Genomic DNA, 18,043 nt, shown 5'->3' with positions numbered 1-18,043 from the left:
CCCCCGCCTGCCGGCTCGCAGAACTGCAACACCCACACGTGGACAGCTGCAGAGAACCTCTCTCTACAGCAGTAGTTCTCAACCGTTTTGTGGCTACTGCTGAGTATTCCCCTTTCATATTCTTTGGGTCTTTCAGTAAAGTAACTTAGATAGGTTCAAAGGAAAAATTACAATTATTTTCTTTGAACCTATCTACGTGACTTTACCGAAAGACCCAAAGAATATGAATTCCTGCAGTCACGAAAGCTTTAAGTCAAGATAATACCCCTTTTGAAATCGTCACCACTCGTTCGGAGTATTTGGCTGCTGCTATAAATGTCCACGCGATGATGATGAGCCGCCAATTCGTTGAGCTGTCATTTGTGATAGCCAGGGTCGCTTCTGAAAAACAGCTACACAGCTAATTGAGCCTTAACACCTGGTGAAATAAAATAGTTGAGCTGGCAATGCTGGGATGCTATGGTGGGTCTTTTTCCAACTGCTTTGAATCTCCGAGGTTTTGGGAGCCCTTTGAATAATTCACTCCGTATTGTCAGGTCATTGGTTCTCACCCGTTGTATGGCTTGCTGTACTACCCTCGTGTTGGATTTAGTTTCAACTGAGTAACCCCCCCCCCCCCCGCATGACCTAACGCGATTGAGAAATACATTTCATGAATAGTGAACGTCAATAGTTTCACCAATTGTCCATTTTGTGATTAGGTGCTAGTAACTGCAAGCGCATACAAACTAAACTCAATGGACGCTCTGCACGTGCGATGTTAATTGTTCGTGCTCGCTGGTTACTTTTATAAACCCGCATTTTTTGCTACCAGTAAGTTTAGAAACATATTTTACATCGTTCTAGGTTACCATATGGATTTTTAATGTTATCGTTATTTTATATTGGCAGATTCATACAACGTGATTATGCACCAATGACTTCCATGTGTGATATAATTTAACGTATTTTTAAATGACCTGATCACGTTACTCCCTGGGATATTGCAACATACCCCCAGGGGTCCACCTCGTACCGCCGGTTGAGAACCACTCGTGTATTGTATAGTGTATTGTATTGTATAGTGTAGTTTATGGTGGTCTAGTGTATAGTATTGTTTCATAGTGGTCTAGTGTATAGTATTTTTTATATTTGTATTATTTTATTGTTTCCCTTCTACGTGACTTTACCGAAAAGAACCAAGAATATAGTGTATAGTAGTGAATTGTATAGTCTCGTGTATAGTAGTGTATTGTGTAGTATATAGTAGTGTATTGCATAGTAGTGTAGTGTATAGTGTGAGTACACAGTGTACTGTATTGTATAGTAGTCTATTGATTCGTGTAGTGTATAGTAGTCTATAGTCTAGTGTATAGTATGTAACGACCATCACGTACGATATGATTTCACGAATGTATAAATCACCTCTGTACGTTACCCCCTGGGACATTGCCACGTTACCCCCATGGGTCCGCCTCATACCCCTGTTGAGAACCCACTGCTCGACAGAGTATTTTTTCTTGCTTTTGCGTTTTGCCCAGACAACTCGGAAGATATGGCAGTGCCCATACTTTACCCCACCACACGCAAACTTGCCAATCAACGGTGGGGTACCCATTTATAAAGCTTGCCCATTGTTTCAACTGCGAAGCCAGGAGGTCGAATCTAACTGGCACCCCTGCAGTTTTGGTAATCATTACACCACGGCAACATCCATGTTACAATTGTAGAGGATGTTCGGGACATCCTCACACACAAACACCATGTAACCACGGGTTAATGGTCAGGTGTCACGGGAGCACTGCCGTGCATGACACACAATCCGATTATTGAGTGGAGAACACTCTGATTGGATTGGTGCGAGAAGGATTATAAAAGGGCAGGAAAGCCTGGGAAGACGATTGGCGGAAAAGGGGGGAGACTGGCTATTAAAGGGAACGGAGTTAGAGGGTTCGGGGTTGGTTTTTGATGACGAGTGGAAGTGTGGTGTGAGTTGGTGTTGAAAATAAAAATCCTTAATCAGCTCAAGTCTCTTTTTCATCTGGTGGTAGTGGTGGAATGTCTTAAGCCGAAGACCCTCTAGGCGCCCAGGACAAGCACTGCCCCGAGACGGACCCACCGAGTCGGGACTCATCTCCTGGCTCCTCAACAGGAACGGAAGTAGCCGATTGACCGAGATGGGCCTCTTCATCCACCAACCCGGTAGAGCAGTTTAATCGCCACCGCAGTAGACCATCCTCCAGGGATCGGAGGATGGATCTACTACTGGACACAGTGACATTGCTGCTTCACAAGCTGGGGCCTGAGGTGGAACGACTGGGGGAAGTCGCGGTGGCCACATCTCCGGCAAGGCAGCAGAAGCCTGGCCCACCCCAGCAGCCAGCGGCGGGCGAACCTCCATCGACGCCGCCGATGGTGCATTCAGCGTGAGAGCAGGGAGCAAGTACTGTCCCATCTTCCGCGACCCTGCCAACAGCGGAGCAGCCAAGTGAGCAGGGGGCAGCAGAGAGAGACAGGGCCAGGAACTGAGCCGCGTACCCAACAGAGTGACCCGAAGAAAGTGGATGGGGGTGGAGCCGTCAGTTGATCCCAGTGGCGAATTTCTCGTCAAAGACAGGAGAATGGTGTGTCTTTGTGCGCCAATTTGAGGCCGCGTGCCAGGCACAGAGATGCACGAAGGAGGGGGCGCTGGGGGCACTACCCACCACCCTGGACGACTCAGAGCTGGCAGTGTTTTAGCTGGATCCTACTCGTAAAGAAAGGATCCCTGCAAGCGGTCTTCAAAGAAATGTTGGAAGTATTTCATCCTCCATCCGGGGCTCGTCAGAAGTTCATGAACTAGCAGTGGGACGCGTCCGAGTCTTTCCTGGTATTTAGAACCGAACTATTGATGCTGGCGGAAGCGGCGTTTCCACAGTTCGATGAGGCTGTCTTGGACAGCCTCCTTTGGGTCGCACGGCACCTCCATACTTATGAAGAAATGGTGGGACCCACACGAGTTGTGGTACGGGTCGACCGACAATTTAACGACGTCGCGGATACCGAGCGGCTGAAACACTGGAACTAATTGCGAGGCATGCGCAGCTGGCACAAGTTCATGAATGAGAAGTGGTGGCGGCCCTGCAACGAACTACGAGGATGCCCCGGGGGGCCGAGCAACGACGTCGACATTGGACACCTAGGGAGGCGGGGGCGATGCTCTCATGCGGGGACTAGAACATCTGCCATCGCTATGGTCACGAGGAGCACATCGCCCGCGGTTGCCACAGCAGGATGGTGGCAGCAGGAATGATCAGAAAAAGACCATAGGGTCTTCCCATTGGCCACTCCTCCTCAGGCGAGTGCGAACACCTCAGACACCTGGCCGGAATCATTCACCTCATGCTCACCCCTTCACGCATCTCATAGGATGGAGGGCGTGTCACTGATTCCTGTAGCCGGCCCGGCCCTATGGTCGGACCCAGTCACAAAGTGGCGTTAGTTGCTGGGGTTAGCCTGCGCGTGCTGGTCGACACAGGTACATTGGCCACCATCCTATCTCTGTGCATATTCCACCTATTGCCAGAGGGACAGCATCATCTAAGAGCTGGTTAAGGCTAGATAAAGAGCCGAAAATGGGCGATGCATGGGAATCATTGGGCAAGTGGTAGTGCCGGTCTGCATCGGAAAGCTGGAGATGCGGGGACCGGTACTGGACTCCGGTATATTGTCAGTGCCCTGTTTGCTGGGTACGGATTTCTTAGGTCGCATGCCTCTACACATCCTGACGGAGGAAGACTGTATGGAAACTCTTTCGGGTGGGAGATTGTATTTTTTTGCGTCCGGACGGAGGGGGAAGGGAAATCCCACAGGTTCAAGCATTGGGTGCCCAGATCCGGACCGAATCGCCACTCATAGTGTCCATTGTGCTGTCGATAGTGTGGTGCCATTGCTTGGTGGAGGCTGACATGATTGTCCGTAATAATCAGCCACTTTTTTTACAAGTCCTCAACACGGCTGATACCCCACAACAGTACAGGAAGGGACGTTGTTCGCGCATATCAGCCCTATGATTTCGTGGCTTGAGGCGCGAGGTGTGAATAGCACGCTGGTGGGTGAGCTGTCAGCCGTAGACAAAGATGTGTCCTGGGTAGACGAGATCCTAGAGCAGAACGCTGATCTGTCAAAGAAGGAGGCAGGGGAGCTCATGGCGTTGCTGTACAATTTCGCCAATGTGTTCAACAAAGGTCCCTACAATGTAGGCTGCACTACATTAATGGAACACCACATCGATACTGGAGACGCGCTGCCCATTCAGCAGAATGCCTATTGGATGAATCCTACAGAGAAGGTGCATGTTCAGAGGGCAGTGCAGAAGATGTTGCAGGCAGACATTATATCACTATCAACGAGTCCATGTGGGGCAACAGTCGTGTTGGTTAAGACATCCAATGGCACCCTGTGGTTTTGCGTCAACTTCAGATGCCTGAACAAGGTCAGCTTGGCTGATACTTACCCGCTCCCGCACATTGACGATTTGCTTGATGCGCTCGTGGGAACTACATTTCTCTCCATGCTGGACCTGTTGGTGGGATTCTGGCAGCTTCCGCTGGATGCAGAATCCAAACCGAACACGGCATTGAAATACTGCAGGGTCTTTTCCATTTTAAATGTTTCTGATGGGATTGATGACTGCCCCGGCCACGTCCCAGTGGTTAATGGAGTTGGTGCTGGCAAGGTTACAGTGGGAGGCCTGTCTTATCTATTTAGACGACGTTATCGTTTTTGATTGCACATTTGAGTAACACTTGGCCCGGTTGCGACAGGTCTATGCAAACATTCGGCCGCGAACCTTAAGCTGAAGCCCTCCAAGTGACACCTGGTTTGCTCCTCCGTTAAGTATTCGTGGCACATAGTGTGTCGGGGGGTTAAAACTGATCCCGATAATATGGCATGCGTACAGAACTGGGCCATCCCCACGTCTGTGACCGAGGTCCGCGGATTCGTGGGGTTCGTATCGTACTACTGCCGCTTTGTGGAAAATTTCGTGACCATTGCTAAGCCCTTGCACATACTGATGGTGAAAGGACAGACGTTCCATTGGGGCCAGGCTGAAACTGCTACGTTCTTGACACGGCGCTAGCATCTCTCAGAAGCACCGCCCCTAGCTTACACTGATTTTTCACTCCCGTTCATGTTGGACACAGGCACTAGCGACGTCGGCATCGGGGCCGTCCTCTCCCAGGTTCAGGGGGGGTAGAGAGGTCGTGATAGCCTATGAGAGCCGCGTATTGTCGCCGGTTGAACAGCAGTATTGCATTACTCACTGCAGACTGCTCATGATCATCCACTTGGTCCAGCTGCCCATATCTCGATGGCCGCAAGTTTACTGTTCAAACGGATCATGCGGCGCTCCAGTATTCACTGCGCATTGAACAGGCAGCAGGTCAGATGGCTCGGAGGCTCGAGTGACTACAGAAATACTGGGTGGTTCACCGTAAAGGGATGACACACACGGACGCCAACGTTTTGTTGCTGTTGCCCACTCCTGTTCTCTGCGCCTGTAGGGATGGGCCCCCGCAATATAAGCCTGCAGTCATTGCGGTGGTTACAAGTAAAATCTGTAACCAGGGGGAGGGGTCAGCATCCGTTGATCATGATATAGGGCTAACCTTTGGTGAATGGAAGGACCGGCAGTGTGCAGACGCTGCATTAGCGCCACAGTTAATGGAGGCAGAAAGCGATACCAAGCTGCCCAAATCGGGAAAAAATTTAATCATGTGGAAGGGCCTGTTGATGCGCTGGGACACGATTGTGGGCTGCAGGGTGTTGGTCGTTCCCTCTTCCGTGCGGAATCAGCTGTGTGCGGACGTTCACGTTTAACAGTTGTAAGGGATGTCAGTGGAACAGAGGAGTGGGAACAGTGAGAGGGGAGGAGCAGGCGAGGAGATTTAAGATGGGGGCTGAGGGGTGTGAGAGAGAGAACTGGCATGAAATGGACGAAGAAAGCTGGGGACGAGCATGAACTGTACTTCCGGACGAGGCGCCATCAGACCTGGTGGCTGACCAGCTGGCTGGGCATGAGCCACAACCAGGCCCATCACGTCAGCCGCCACCACTGCTCCCGCCAAGGCCGCCAAGGCTAAACACCAAATGGGGGTAACAGGTGGCAGGACGGGCGCTCCGGCTGGGGCCCGTTGAGAAATTCGTGGCCGAGGGAGGCGATTGGGAGGTGCTTGTCCGCCAATTCGAGGCTGTCTTCCATGCTCTCGAATGGGCAGATGAAGAGGCACTATGCGCGCTGCCATCTGTTCTGGATGACGATGTGCTAGCTTCTTATACGTCCCTTTTCATGCAGCAAGACCATGCTACAGGTGGCCTACGAGGCTTTGGGGGAGATCTACTCCCCAGCTGAGGGCGCCTTTAGACGGTTCTAGGACCGCCAGTGGGGGACTAGATAGTCCCCTGTAGCTTAGAGGGGTGCGCTGCTCTTGTTGGCGAGAAGGGCTTTCTCTTGCCTGGCTGACTAGGCGCTCGCGAACCTCGTGGTCCAGTACCTCATCGTCTATGCTTGCCGTGCCAGTGTTGTAATGTTGGTGGTGATGCCGGACGAACGTACCTCGCTGTGGGCTGCCCGTATCCTACAAGCCAATCAACAGTTCATGGGCCAGGCGCTACCAGTGGGCCAGGTGGCTGGCGTGGCGGCGGGGAGCAACTGGCCTGTTACTGCGGCGCTCCCAAGGCCAGCGATGCCAATCGCCGGGCCTGCACCATCGCCGCATGATTTTTTATGTCTCAGCTTTGAACGGACCTCCAGCAACTGAGCTGGAGCCATCGCTGCAGGAGGTCTATACGGCGATCGGAGGCTGACGGAGCAGAGGTACCAGGGGTGCAACCAGCCGCCACACCGCTGGCAGCTGCCTCTACAACACCATGCCGAGCCGCGCCGACAACATGCCCCGTGGGTCTGCCACCGTTGTGCTCAAGATGGGCACATGGCAAGGGGGTGCTGCACGGAGCCAGAGGCAGCCAACTCCACCTGGAACCCGCTGGGGCCGAACACCGACAGGAACCAGGCGAGTGATGTCATCCTGATTACTCAGCGTGCGAGCGCATCGGGTTGATCGGCCGTGACCTCACCGGTGGCCTCCTCGTGGTTGGTTTTGTCTTTGTCGGGCCCCGGGTGCTGCCATCATAGTCAGGTGAGACGGATCGCATCAGGGCCGGGGATCACGTCAGGGCCTGGGGTCACGTCGGGGCCGGGGATTTCGTCGGGGCCAGAGGTTGCATCGGGGCTGGGATTCGCATTCGGGGCTGGGGATCGCGTCCGGGACCAGGGATTGCATCGGTGCCGCGGATCACCTTGGAGCCGGGGATCGTGTCGTGACCGGAAGTGGTGTCACGGTCGGACATGACGCCGGGGTCGAAAGTGACGTCGCAGGCGGAAGTGGCGTCACGACCAGAAGTGACATCGCGATCGGAAGTGACATCGCCGTGCGAGGTGATTTCACTGTTTACCAGCAATGCAGGGGCAACAGCCCCGAGGTTGAGGCAGCACACGCAATCGCCGGTGCGCCATTGAGACGTCTCGCGCACCGCCTCGCCCTCGCAATGCAGCGGAGTGAGATGGGTCCAGAAGGGGCACATCACAAAGGGGGCCCATGCCCCCATAATAAAGGAGGGGGAGAGGGAAGGGGGAGGGCTCACGGGAAGGCCCACCCCCCCCCCAACCCCCACACCCCACTACAATGGGGAGGCCACCCCACACCCCATGGGGAGCCCACCCCACGTAACAAGGGCGCATTCACCCTGTTGCGACACAGTCCAAGGGAGGGAACCACATCTTCGGCCCATTCACATCCATCCTCTGTCACCTCGCCATACAGGATAGCGAGCCGCTGCCTGGTCAGTTGCCGGACTCAGCCACACAATGGAAGAAGCTGGCAAGGTGGGTGGCAGCGGCCGCGTCAGGTACCTTGGTCCTGGTTGGTGCAATTGCGGGAGTGCCGGCAAGCATCCTAGCTGACACTGTGGCATTGGTCACGATCATCTCGAGCACCATGCCCGAGATGTTGCCGGATAAAAATCGGCCTTTAGTCCCCATCAAGATGACGTTCGTCGCGGTAAATGGAGGGAGTATGGGCTTCTTGGGCCAGGTTGAAGCCCCAATACAGATTGGGCAGCTTTCAGTAGCAGGACCCACCTTTGTCTCCGCAATGCTGCCCTTGCTCTGCCATTTGGGGATGGACATTGAGGAAAATGCCAATGAAAAAGGATCTAGTGAATGGGCGGGTGGAAGTCCAGGGAACACATCTCCATTTCCTGAGGGCGGAGTGGGTTGGCCAGGGGGTATCCTACGTGCAGGCTCTGGTCAGTGAGTCTCTGCTGCGATATCGGTCCTTCCTTGTGACAGCCTGGCCGGACTCGCCCATCCTGGTGTCTCCGGCACAGCCGCCACAGATCGCCACGCACTGGTGGGGGCCAAGACTTTTGTCCAAAGGAACCAGCATCTGTTCTTTAAAGTGCTGAACACCTCTTACAGAGCAGCGACGGTGCATGTGGTAAAAATTATGGCCCACGTTAGTCCCTTGTCACTAGGAGTCCCTGGGACAGGGCCAGGGCTCGTGGGAATCTTCAGCCATTCCGAGGACAGAGGAGACGACTCGTGGATGGACCCCTTGGCCGGCAGCCAAGGGAGCAACGTATAGATACGGGAGAGGACAGTGACAGCCAAGCCCTTTAAAGTCGGGGAACAGGCATGGCTTCGCTGTCCTCAGGTGCCGGTCGGCCACTGACCAAAACTGCACAGACCCTGGAAAGGGGGCCGGTCAAGGTCATTAACGGGCTCCGACATCAGGGTGTCCAGGTCCAACTGAGTAAGCGATGATGGTTTGTGCACTCCACCCACCTTAAGCCATATATCTCTCCACCTCCATCGCCGCCATCATTCTCCACCGAGGCAATGCCATCATCACCGCCATCATTATCGCCATCATCATCACCCTCACCCGGGCCAAGGTCAACGGCCACTACTTGCCAACCTGCAGGGGGTTCGGTGCCCAGTGTCCCCTTGTCACCTACAGCGCCCCATGTGAGGCCTAACGGAGAGGAAGCATGACCGGTGGTCACAGGAGCTGGAGAGATGGCAGCATGGGACAAGGTGACGCCGGCACCATCGAACCGGGGATATTTGGGGCTCTTTCCAGCTATCCCTCAGGGAAATAAATACCTGCTGGTGGGCATGGAATGTTTCACCCACTGGTGCTTCACGTGGCCGTTAGAGGATCAGACCGCGGCGTCCATAACTGATGCTTTTGTGAATGGCTATGTGGTGGACAAGGGGATTCCTGAACAGCTGTTGACAGATCAGGGTAATAACTTCTCCTCCAAGCTGTTGCAGGAGGTGTGTGACATGTTTTGTGTCAAGAAGTTGCGGACTTCCCCGTACCACCCGCAAATGGATGCCATGGTTGACACTTTAACCGCACAATCTCGGGAATGTTATGCCACTTGGTGAACACTGCGCAGATGGACTGGGTTTTGCACATTCCCGGGGGTCTGACAGCATATGGTTCGGCGCCGCATGCATCCACGAGGTACTCGCCGTTCTTTTTGATGTATGGTCGGGAGCATAACCCTCCAATAGAGGCTCAGCTGAACCCTGTTCCGTCACAAGCAGGTGATTGGCTGGCCTAGTCTCGTCACTCGCTGGAATATCTGTGCCAGGATCGAGAGGCGGTTTTAGCGGCTTCCGCGGCGGTGCTGGTGACGAACGAACGTCTGTGGGCTAAGGTAGTAACAGTAGTCCCGTTTGCAGTCAGTGAACTGGCCTGGCTGCACTACCCACTGGTGCCAATACGCACCTCCACGAAGCTACATCGGCGATGGCAGGGCCCAGTCACTATAGTGCAAGTGCTTTGACCCCAGGGTGGCTGCATTCAGTTGGGTTAACGTCGGTGATATGTCCATCCCCCTAGACATAAGTGCTATGTTGTGGACGAGCCACCCTCTCATGCACCCTCATGTTCCCCACCTTCATTGTCACTCCGGCTGGGTGATAAGAGGTCGGTACACTCGCGGATGGCAGATCGTTTGAGTGATGGACTGGCTCCTGCTCCTACAGGAATACGAGTGACCGGCGTGCCTGCTCGGGTTCTGGCACAGAAGCAGCCGGGGATGCGACCTATAGCCCCGAACAATGATCCATCCAAGGCTGGGGGTCCGTGCACCCACACTCAATCATGCCGTCTTGTCGCAGCGTCGGTCTAAGACATTCCTGGGACTCGCTTGTGTTCGGTTGTGGTCATGGATCCTGGACATTGTTGGTGAGAGTGGCGACTCACAGCCTGACAAAAGCAAAAGGGGGGGGGCGTGAAAGTTGTTGTTGTCCTTTCCTTCTGTGCGTTGTACTGCTGTGAACATTTTTTTCTTCTCGATTGTGGCATGTTATCACCGCGGATGGTTAGTTACACGTGCGTTCGCGAACTACACTGGGTTGTGTTTTGTTCGCCTCGTCAGGGAATTATCCGAGCCGATGATGGCTCCTCCTTAACAGAAGGGGGGGGGGGTGTAGAGGATGTTCGGGACATCCTCCCACACAAACACTACACAACCACGGGTTAAGGGTCAGGGGTCACAGGAGCACTGCCGTAAACGACACACAATACGGTTGTAATGAGTTCAACTGAGTCGCAGACGCACTCTTTGGAGGCAACACATTTATGAATACCAACACACGGGGTAACTATCCCTTAACAAGATAACAACCTATGGTGGTGGACCAGGCTATGCACACGAATTACACAGTAACTAGCTTCAATGGACCGGACCACAGCTTGGGACCAGGTCCACGTGTTGGTGACTCTGTCAGCCGTAGAACGTAGAATCTAGATTCTTCAGGATAACAACAGCAGCCGGTCCCTCTCGGGGACCCGGCTTATATCCTCTCCGGCGTGTCTGGCCCCACCCTTGGCTACTATCACCTTCGAGAATCATCGAGCAGGCTCTCAGGCTTGACACGTGACCACCCCTAGCCCCTACTTGGGGGCCCCGGTGTAGACTCAACTAGTCACGTGTCCTCTGGGGTCAATCAGAGTGTCACGGCCTATAGTAACCCCATTCCCATGGCCGGCACTCTCACACCCCATCCTGTCGGGGCCGGCACTGCACGCAGAGCATGGTGCCATCCATCACTGTCAGTTAGCATTCACCGAGCCCTTCTAGGGTCCGTACTGTGATGTCAATACATCGCACGCCGTGCCTCTTCGGGGCCGGCATTACACAGTGACATTCACGCTGTCACTACACGATTATTGAGTGGAGGACACTCTGATCGGATTGGTGCAAGAAGGATTATACAAGGGCGGAAAAACCTGAGAAGGGGATTAGCATAAAAGGGGGGAGACGAACTATTAAAGGGAACGGAGTTGGAGGGTTCGGGGTTCATTTTTGATGACGAGTGGAAGTGTGGTGTGAGTAAGAGTTGAAAATAAATATCCTTCATCATATGGATATTTATAGCACCAGCCAAATACTCTAAAAGTTTGATGTTGTTTGTAAATGTGTAGGGAAAACCCACGGGGAGAGAGATGCAAACTCCAAATATAAAGCAGGCGTCAGTGTCAGGATCGAACCCCCCGACCTCCTGCATATCATGCAAGGTAGTTAACTTTTCGCCACCGCGATATGAGCAAGAGCATCTGGCGCCGGTGCAAAATGCGAAAAAACACTCAGGATGTAGTGATTCGAGGTCAAAATGAGGTGGAGAGGTCCCCCCTATCCACCCACCATCACCGCTTCTGCTTTAACAGCTAAATGATTAAGTATTTGTTCAAGTCCTGGGTACAGGAACGGTGTTCATCTTTGTACGGTCGGAGCTTATCAGTGTGCCCAACGTACGAATTAACTAAAGCATTACCCTCTGATGCCCACCCCATAGCCACGTAGGCGGTCTCTAATCCAAGCACTAGCCAGGGCTCAATACCTGCTTAGCTTCGTTAACTGACCAATATCGACCGCAGTGTGATTCAGTCACAGGCACTGTGACGATACTAACAAGTGCAACAGTCACAATTTGATGCTCGCTTCATTTGAATTCGACGAGCACGATCGTGGCATGACAAGCAATGCACAAAAGGAGCTATATCGCTGGCGTAGTAAAAACTTACTTCTCTGGTTCGCATCGTTTCCCCGAAAAATGTTGTTGGTTATATTTGCAGGAAATGGTCCTCCGGCGAATTGTATTTGTCCCTTGTTGCCGATGAAAAGATTTCCGTCTATCGACATGTAGCTTGAAGATGTTATTAAACAAGCTTGGTCCCTTGCAATTGCATTGTTTTGAATGACGTTGTTTACAAGTGACAGATGGTTTCCGTTGTATATGCTTAGCCCATAGAAGCTATTGTTTGTGAATAAGTTGTCCTCCAGCACAGCAATTCCACTGCCTCTCACGTTTAAGATCAAGCCATTGGCATTGCCGGAGATCGATGAATTCTTGACGAGGAGGGAAATGGTTCCGTATCCATCAACGTACATTCCATAATTTCTTTGCTGGCTGATTTGGCAATTGATCACATTCAATATTGAGGGTGTTTCCACGTAGTAGAAGATCCCGTATGTATTTTGTTTGAAATTACACTCAGCCACTGACATCAAAGCCATGTTTGTTAAATAAACACCGGCATTGGCATTGTCTAGCACCGAAACAGAAGACAGGTGAAAATTCCCGTTTCTGGCAGATACTCTGATTCCATCATTGGAATTCGTCACTCTGGTGTTGTTAATTATGACGGTGTGATCGGCATTACTCAGGTCTTCAAATTGTAGTCCGGTTACAGCTTTGCGGATCCTTACTTCGTCAATGTCCACGTTTGAGCTTTGGGCAGTCACACACACGGAGCAACTCACGAACTCCGCGTGCCTGATTGTCGACTTTTTGTTGGGAGCGTCGGCTGGAGGATTCAAAGACGCAAACAAATAATAAAAATGGTTAATTTAAAAGGCTGTATTAAAAAAAAAACCCAGGTCGACGTGTTATTGAAATAATATAAATCGATAATGTTCTTACAAAGTGATTAATTATGAAAAGGCAGATAGCAACATCGCCCCCCCCTCCCACCCCCTAGTAATATAATTAATTAATATTCGCAGGTCTGAGTTGTGTCCACCTCGTGCTGCACAGGGAAAGCTGCTATTGGTTGGGGGTTCCCCCATGGCTAGATTGAAGTAGCGCAATGCATTTGTTGAGATGTGATGTAAGGCTCTGAGTTGCCAATACAATGAAGCCAGTGCCCTATACATATAAATCATTACACATCTTTAAGCGACTGCTTATTTTAAACAGTATTCACTATCCATAATAGAGGTTTGTTTTGGTTAGATCGCATATTTCTCAATGTGTCGTTAAACCCGCCACCACCTGACACAGTCAATTATTAAGGTGCAAATTCGTTACCAAATGGGACCTTTTTGGCCAGTACCAAAGTATGAAAAAATAAGAATAGATTTTACCCTTTCTTGTAATAAAACAGGTGTTAATATGTTAAAACACCAAATATAAACTTTTGCAATGAATCATATTTGCATTAACCTGTGGTGAACATGCAAACAAACATGGTCTGATAATATATGTGTAGTGGGTATTGTTAGCGTCATATGCCGTCACCACTACTGACCGGGTGTAGCACCAGCCATGAGTCAACAGGGGGCAACAGCGAGTCCGACATGTACTAAATAATGCCGTTAGGCCAGGGAACCCAGAGGGTGGTTGGGAACCGGAGGTACACACCCCAGGCCCCCAGTGGGGGCTGGGGGATTTACGCAACAGTCCAGGTCCTAGAGAGTGGGCGTGGCCAGGGGCGGAGTGACCCTGGGAATCGTATATAAGGCGGACCCCTGAACAGGATTGCAAGTCGTCATCAAGTCAAAGACCCGAAGAGCCAGCCTAGAACAGGACCCTGGGAACCCCCGGACCCAAAGTCCTTATCCGGGTCGAGACCGCGTGGGCCAGTGGTCGGGACCCGATGACCTTGGCAGGGTCTCGTCAGGCTAGTCCTAGAGTAGGACCCTGGGAACCCCCAGACCCGAAGTTCTTGTCAGGGCTGCTTGGGCCAGTGGTCGCACCCGAGAACCTTGGCGGGGTCGGGTCAGGCTAGCCTCCCTTAGTTCCCCCCTGGGCGGAGGGCTGTGTTATAGAGAGTGGTCCCAGTGGTTAGGGCACGCTGGCCCGGAGGCTGTACCTCCCCAGAGTATCGGGTGAAGGAGGCCGTTACCCCCTTGTGTTAGGGATCTTGTGTTATCGTTATTATTGTTGCAAATAAACGTGTTGCCTCCAGTGAAGAATGAGTCTCCATCAGTACCCACTACATATGCATTGTCTTTTAATCTGATTGATCTACACCAGAGACAGCCTTCTTGAGGGCCTAGTCTTACCAGTGTCAGACCAGAGAACGCCAAAAAGTGAACAGTACAAGATCATGCATTTTTCTGTCAGAAAGTCCGATTTTATAGCAGCTACAAAATCTGACTTTTATGGTCAGTATCAAAGTATGAAAAAATAAGAATACTGTATTGTCTTTGTACTGTTCGCCTTTTGGCGTTCTCTGGTCTAACACTGGTGAGACAAGGCCTGAAAGAAGGGTGTCTCTGGTGTTGACCAATCAGTTTCAAATACAATGCATATATTATAAGAGCAGGTTTTGTTTGCATGTTTACTACAAGTACGTGTGGACAATGCAGACATGATTCCTTGCAAAAGGTTTCTATTTGATGTCTTAACAAATAGAAACCTTTGCACAATATTTACAATTCGAGTACTATTTCAACTATCTTGCAATGTATTACGTGTGCATATACGACTTGGCTTTGCATTGCCAGTAACTAAATTAAGTTATTCCTTATTGAAGAAGCTACCAGCAGGTTGGAGATAAAACGTCAGACAAGTTGCGCGAGAACACACGATTACAAAAAAAATTGGAGAGCCGTTAAATACGTGTTGGCTATTAAAATCAAGCATGTAGATACATTGACTAACATGACCAATATGTCTTTGTCCTCGTATTGATTTTACAAGAATAGCCAATCTTGATTTTAAGCTTTCGTGACTGCAGGAATCCATACTTTTTGGTTCTTTCGGTAAAGTTAAATAGGTATAAAATAAAATAACTGCTCTCTCGCTGGTTCAGCAGTTCCACCGCTGGATTATATTTTTTCCGCCTGAGGACGACCACTTATGTTGCAATCGAAACGTCGTAATTTATTTTATTTTATACCTACGTGACTTTACCGAAAGAACCAAGGAGTATAGGAATAGTCACCTTTACATTTCAAGCCACACATCAAGATGCCACTTTATTACATCATCTGCGTGGAAGGCACGCGTCGAGTCAAATATTTTGCTCCAGGTTTCAGGTAAGTCTGGGCCCATATGTGGCTACTTTTGTATACGAATAAGTTATGAACAAGCGACTCATCGTTATCCTTAGGGTTATTGTTTGCCCCGTTTCAGACATACATACAGAGATAGTGCATTGACGTGTTTCAACGTTTGTTGTAAAACGTTAATAACACGACTGGCGTGCCCTTGTAGTGGTTTAAAAGTTAAATTTGCTGCACATGCGCTTACAGAAGCACAAAATATATGAATCACAGTAAATTCACACATTTTTAGTAGTGCGTGAAAAGGGATTGAACATTACATATTTAACATTTTTAAATGTGGATTTTTAGCAACTATATCAGATTTTTAAAGGGGATTTCTGCACGATTCACATGTTATTGGTATAATTGTGTTTAACACAGGCTTTCGCGAACAATATTCATAATAAAGCTTTTTGGGTTAGGTCGCGTAAGAATATATGTGTTGTAACCCTCCACCACCCGACACAGCCAGCAAGGGTTGTCACGTAAACAAAACGTGCCAATTAGTGAGTACCAATTAGTTGCTACTTTTTGGCACGTTTTGTTTACATGACAAACCTTAATGGCTGTGTCTTGTGGTGGAGGGTTACGACAAATTTATACTTAGAATATCTAACCCAAAAACCTTTATTATAAATTATTATCGAACGTGTCTTGCGACAATGGAAGTGACATCACATTTATTTTTCAAATTAATAAAAAAAATCGCAAATGCATGGCTTCCTATGTACGAACATTCCTACTTTATTGCAATTGGATTGGAGATGATATCTTACCATTGATGACGATGCCATACCATTGCCCACTTGTTATTGGAATCCCAGATGGACCAAAGTTCACCGGAAGTCCAGGCTGCCCATTGACAAATAGTTCACCTGCCAAAATAAACAATAACATAAAACATGGATCATTATTACATTCCTTAATTGTTTTTCCCTTCTGCACAATTTATCTTAATTGTGCTGTTGGTTTCACACCACGAGAGAAAGAATCCACTCAAAACTCTTGCAGAACGGTTCAACCTTTCGTGTTGGGGAATGTCCAATGGAAGCGGACACCATGGAGCTACCTTTAAGTTCTCTTAAAGTCAAGTCTGGTCCACAAAGTGGGGGGTAAGACTTTCCCATCCGCCTTGTCGTTGAGTGTGATACTCTATTCATTGCTCAGTTTCTGATTCGGCTATGTAATGATCTGGCCAAATATCGGTCGTAATACCTTCTACCACCCTAAATAGCCCAAATATTTGTCATGTGCACAAAATGTTTTACGTGCCAATTATTGTTCCAGATTGTTTACAAGTTGAAAGATTCGCCACACCAACATTGAGAATTTGGATACGATGCTGCACATGAAACCATGCACACGCATCTTACTCAGGTTATTAATCTGCTATAAATGTCCATGTAATGATAAGCCACTTAGTTGAGATATCGTTTGTGGCCAGCTTTTTTCTCAAATAAGAAGCCAATAGCTCAGTGGGCTTTGCCTGGTAATTTTTTTTATTAGTTATTTGTTTACGTCTCTTGTACTTTGCACTTCTATCGTGTGTCTATTGTTGTTTGTTGTTGTAACTTTCTGACCCCGTGCCCCTACTGGACAACTGTGAAAAAGAGCTTTATAGCTCATCGGATTCTGAATATCTCAGTGGGCTTTACCTGATAAAATTTAAAAGTGTACCCATAAGAGGGTTTTTAGGTTAGATCACGTAAATATAAATGTGTGTCGTTAAACCCGCCACCACCACCCGACATGCCCAATAAGTAAGTGTTGTCACTAAACAAAACGTGACAATTAGTTACTAGTTCAAAACTAACCTGTTGTGTGCTGGATAGTAAACCCACAACATTTACAAATAAGAGTTTAGATTTGTGTGTGATTTGTTTACCTTTCCTATGCTTTTCCTTACTGTAGTGTTTTTGTATTGTTTGTTGTTGTAACTTTCTGAACCGCCCCTACTAGACATCTGCAAAAAAAGAGCTTTATAGCTCATCAGATTCCTGATGTTCAGGTGAAGCTTTAGGAGGGTCAGAATAAAATCCAGGAAGTGAAATTAAAGTGTCACCTGAGCCGGCTTCTTCAATACGTGTCATGACATTACAGGAACAACCAATCAGATGCAAACTAGATATAGTAACCATTACTAATGAATGCGTTACATTTTTCTTCCAGTTTAACTCGGCCAATCATGAAGGGAGTCTGCACGAGTCGTTCTGGTCTGGGAGCTTTACTGTTTCAGCAAGCCAAACATGAAACAAAAAACTTAGTTTTTTTAAAAATCAAATTTAAGGCCCACGGAGCTTATATAGCTCAACGAACCAAGAATATGGCTGATCAATCATCACTAGGAAGTGTATAGCAGCAGCTTAATACTCTAAATGCATGATGTTGATTCTAAATGTGGAGGGAACAACCAGAAGAGGACCTGGAGAAAAATCCACGCCACCACGGGGAGAGAGAGAGACAGACATGCAAACTTAAAATATACAACAGGCATCGTGAGGGTCGGGATCGAACCCATGACCCTTTCCTGCATACCAGGCGAGGAAGTTAACATCTCCTAGCCACTGTGTCCCAGGTCCCCATTCGCTTTAATGATAATAATTCCATTTATATAGCGCTTTTTTATCAAAGATCTCAAAGCGCCGTACAGCACACAGAAGCAGGAGCA

The 18,043-nt window shown here is 49.5% G+C and overlaps 1 protein-coding gene across 1 annotated transcript in view; it reads right to left on the bottom strand.

The window, feature by feature from the left end:
- Positions 1–18,043, bottom strand: part of LOC116958620 (uncharacterized) — a 183,578-nt gene that overhangs the window by 132,681 nt on the left and 32,854 nt on the right. The window contains exons 12-13 of the mRNA XM_076057213.1: positions 16,152–16,250; positions 12,126–12,908 (exon numbers count right to left, since the gene is read on the bottom strand). Coding sequence (XP_075913328.1) covers positions 12,126–12,908; positions 16,152–16,250 — 882 coding nt within the window. The remainder of the gene's footprint in view (positions 1–12,125; positions 12,909–16,151; positions 16,251–18,043) is intronic.

Source organism: Petromyzon marinus, chromosome 80, assembly GCF_048934315.1.
Source record: "Petromyzon marinus isolate PM22_M1 ecotype Great Lakes invasive population chromosome 80, UKy_Petmar_22M1.pri1.0, whole genome shotgun sequence".
In the NCBI taxonomy this organism is placed as follows: domain Eukaryota; kingdom Metazoa; phylum Chordata; class Hyperoartia; order Petromyzontiformes; family Petromyzontidae; genus Petromyzon; species Petromyzon marinus.
Note: the sequence above shows the minus strand (reverse complement) of the source record. Positions and strands in the feature narration are given on the sequence as shown.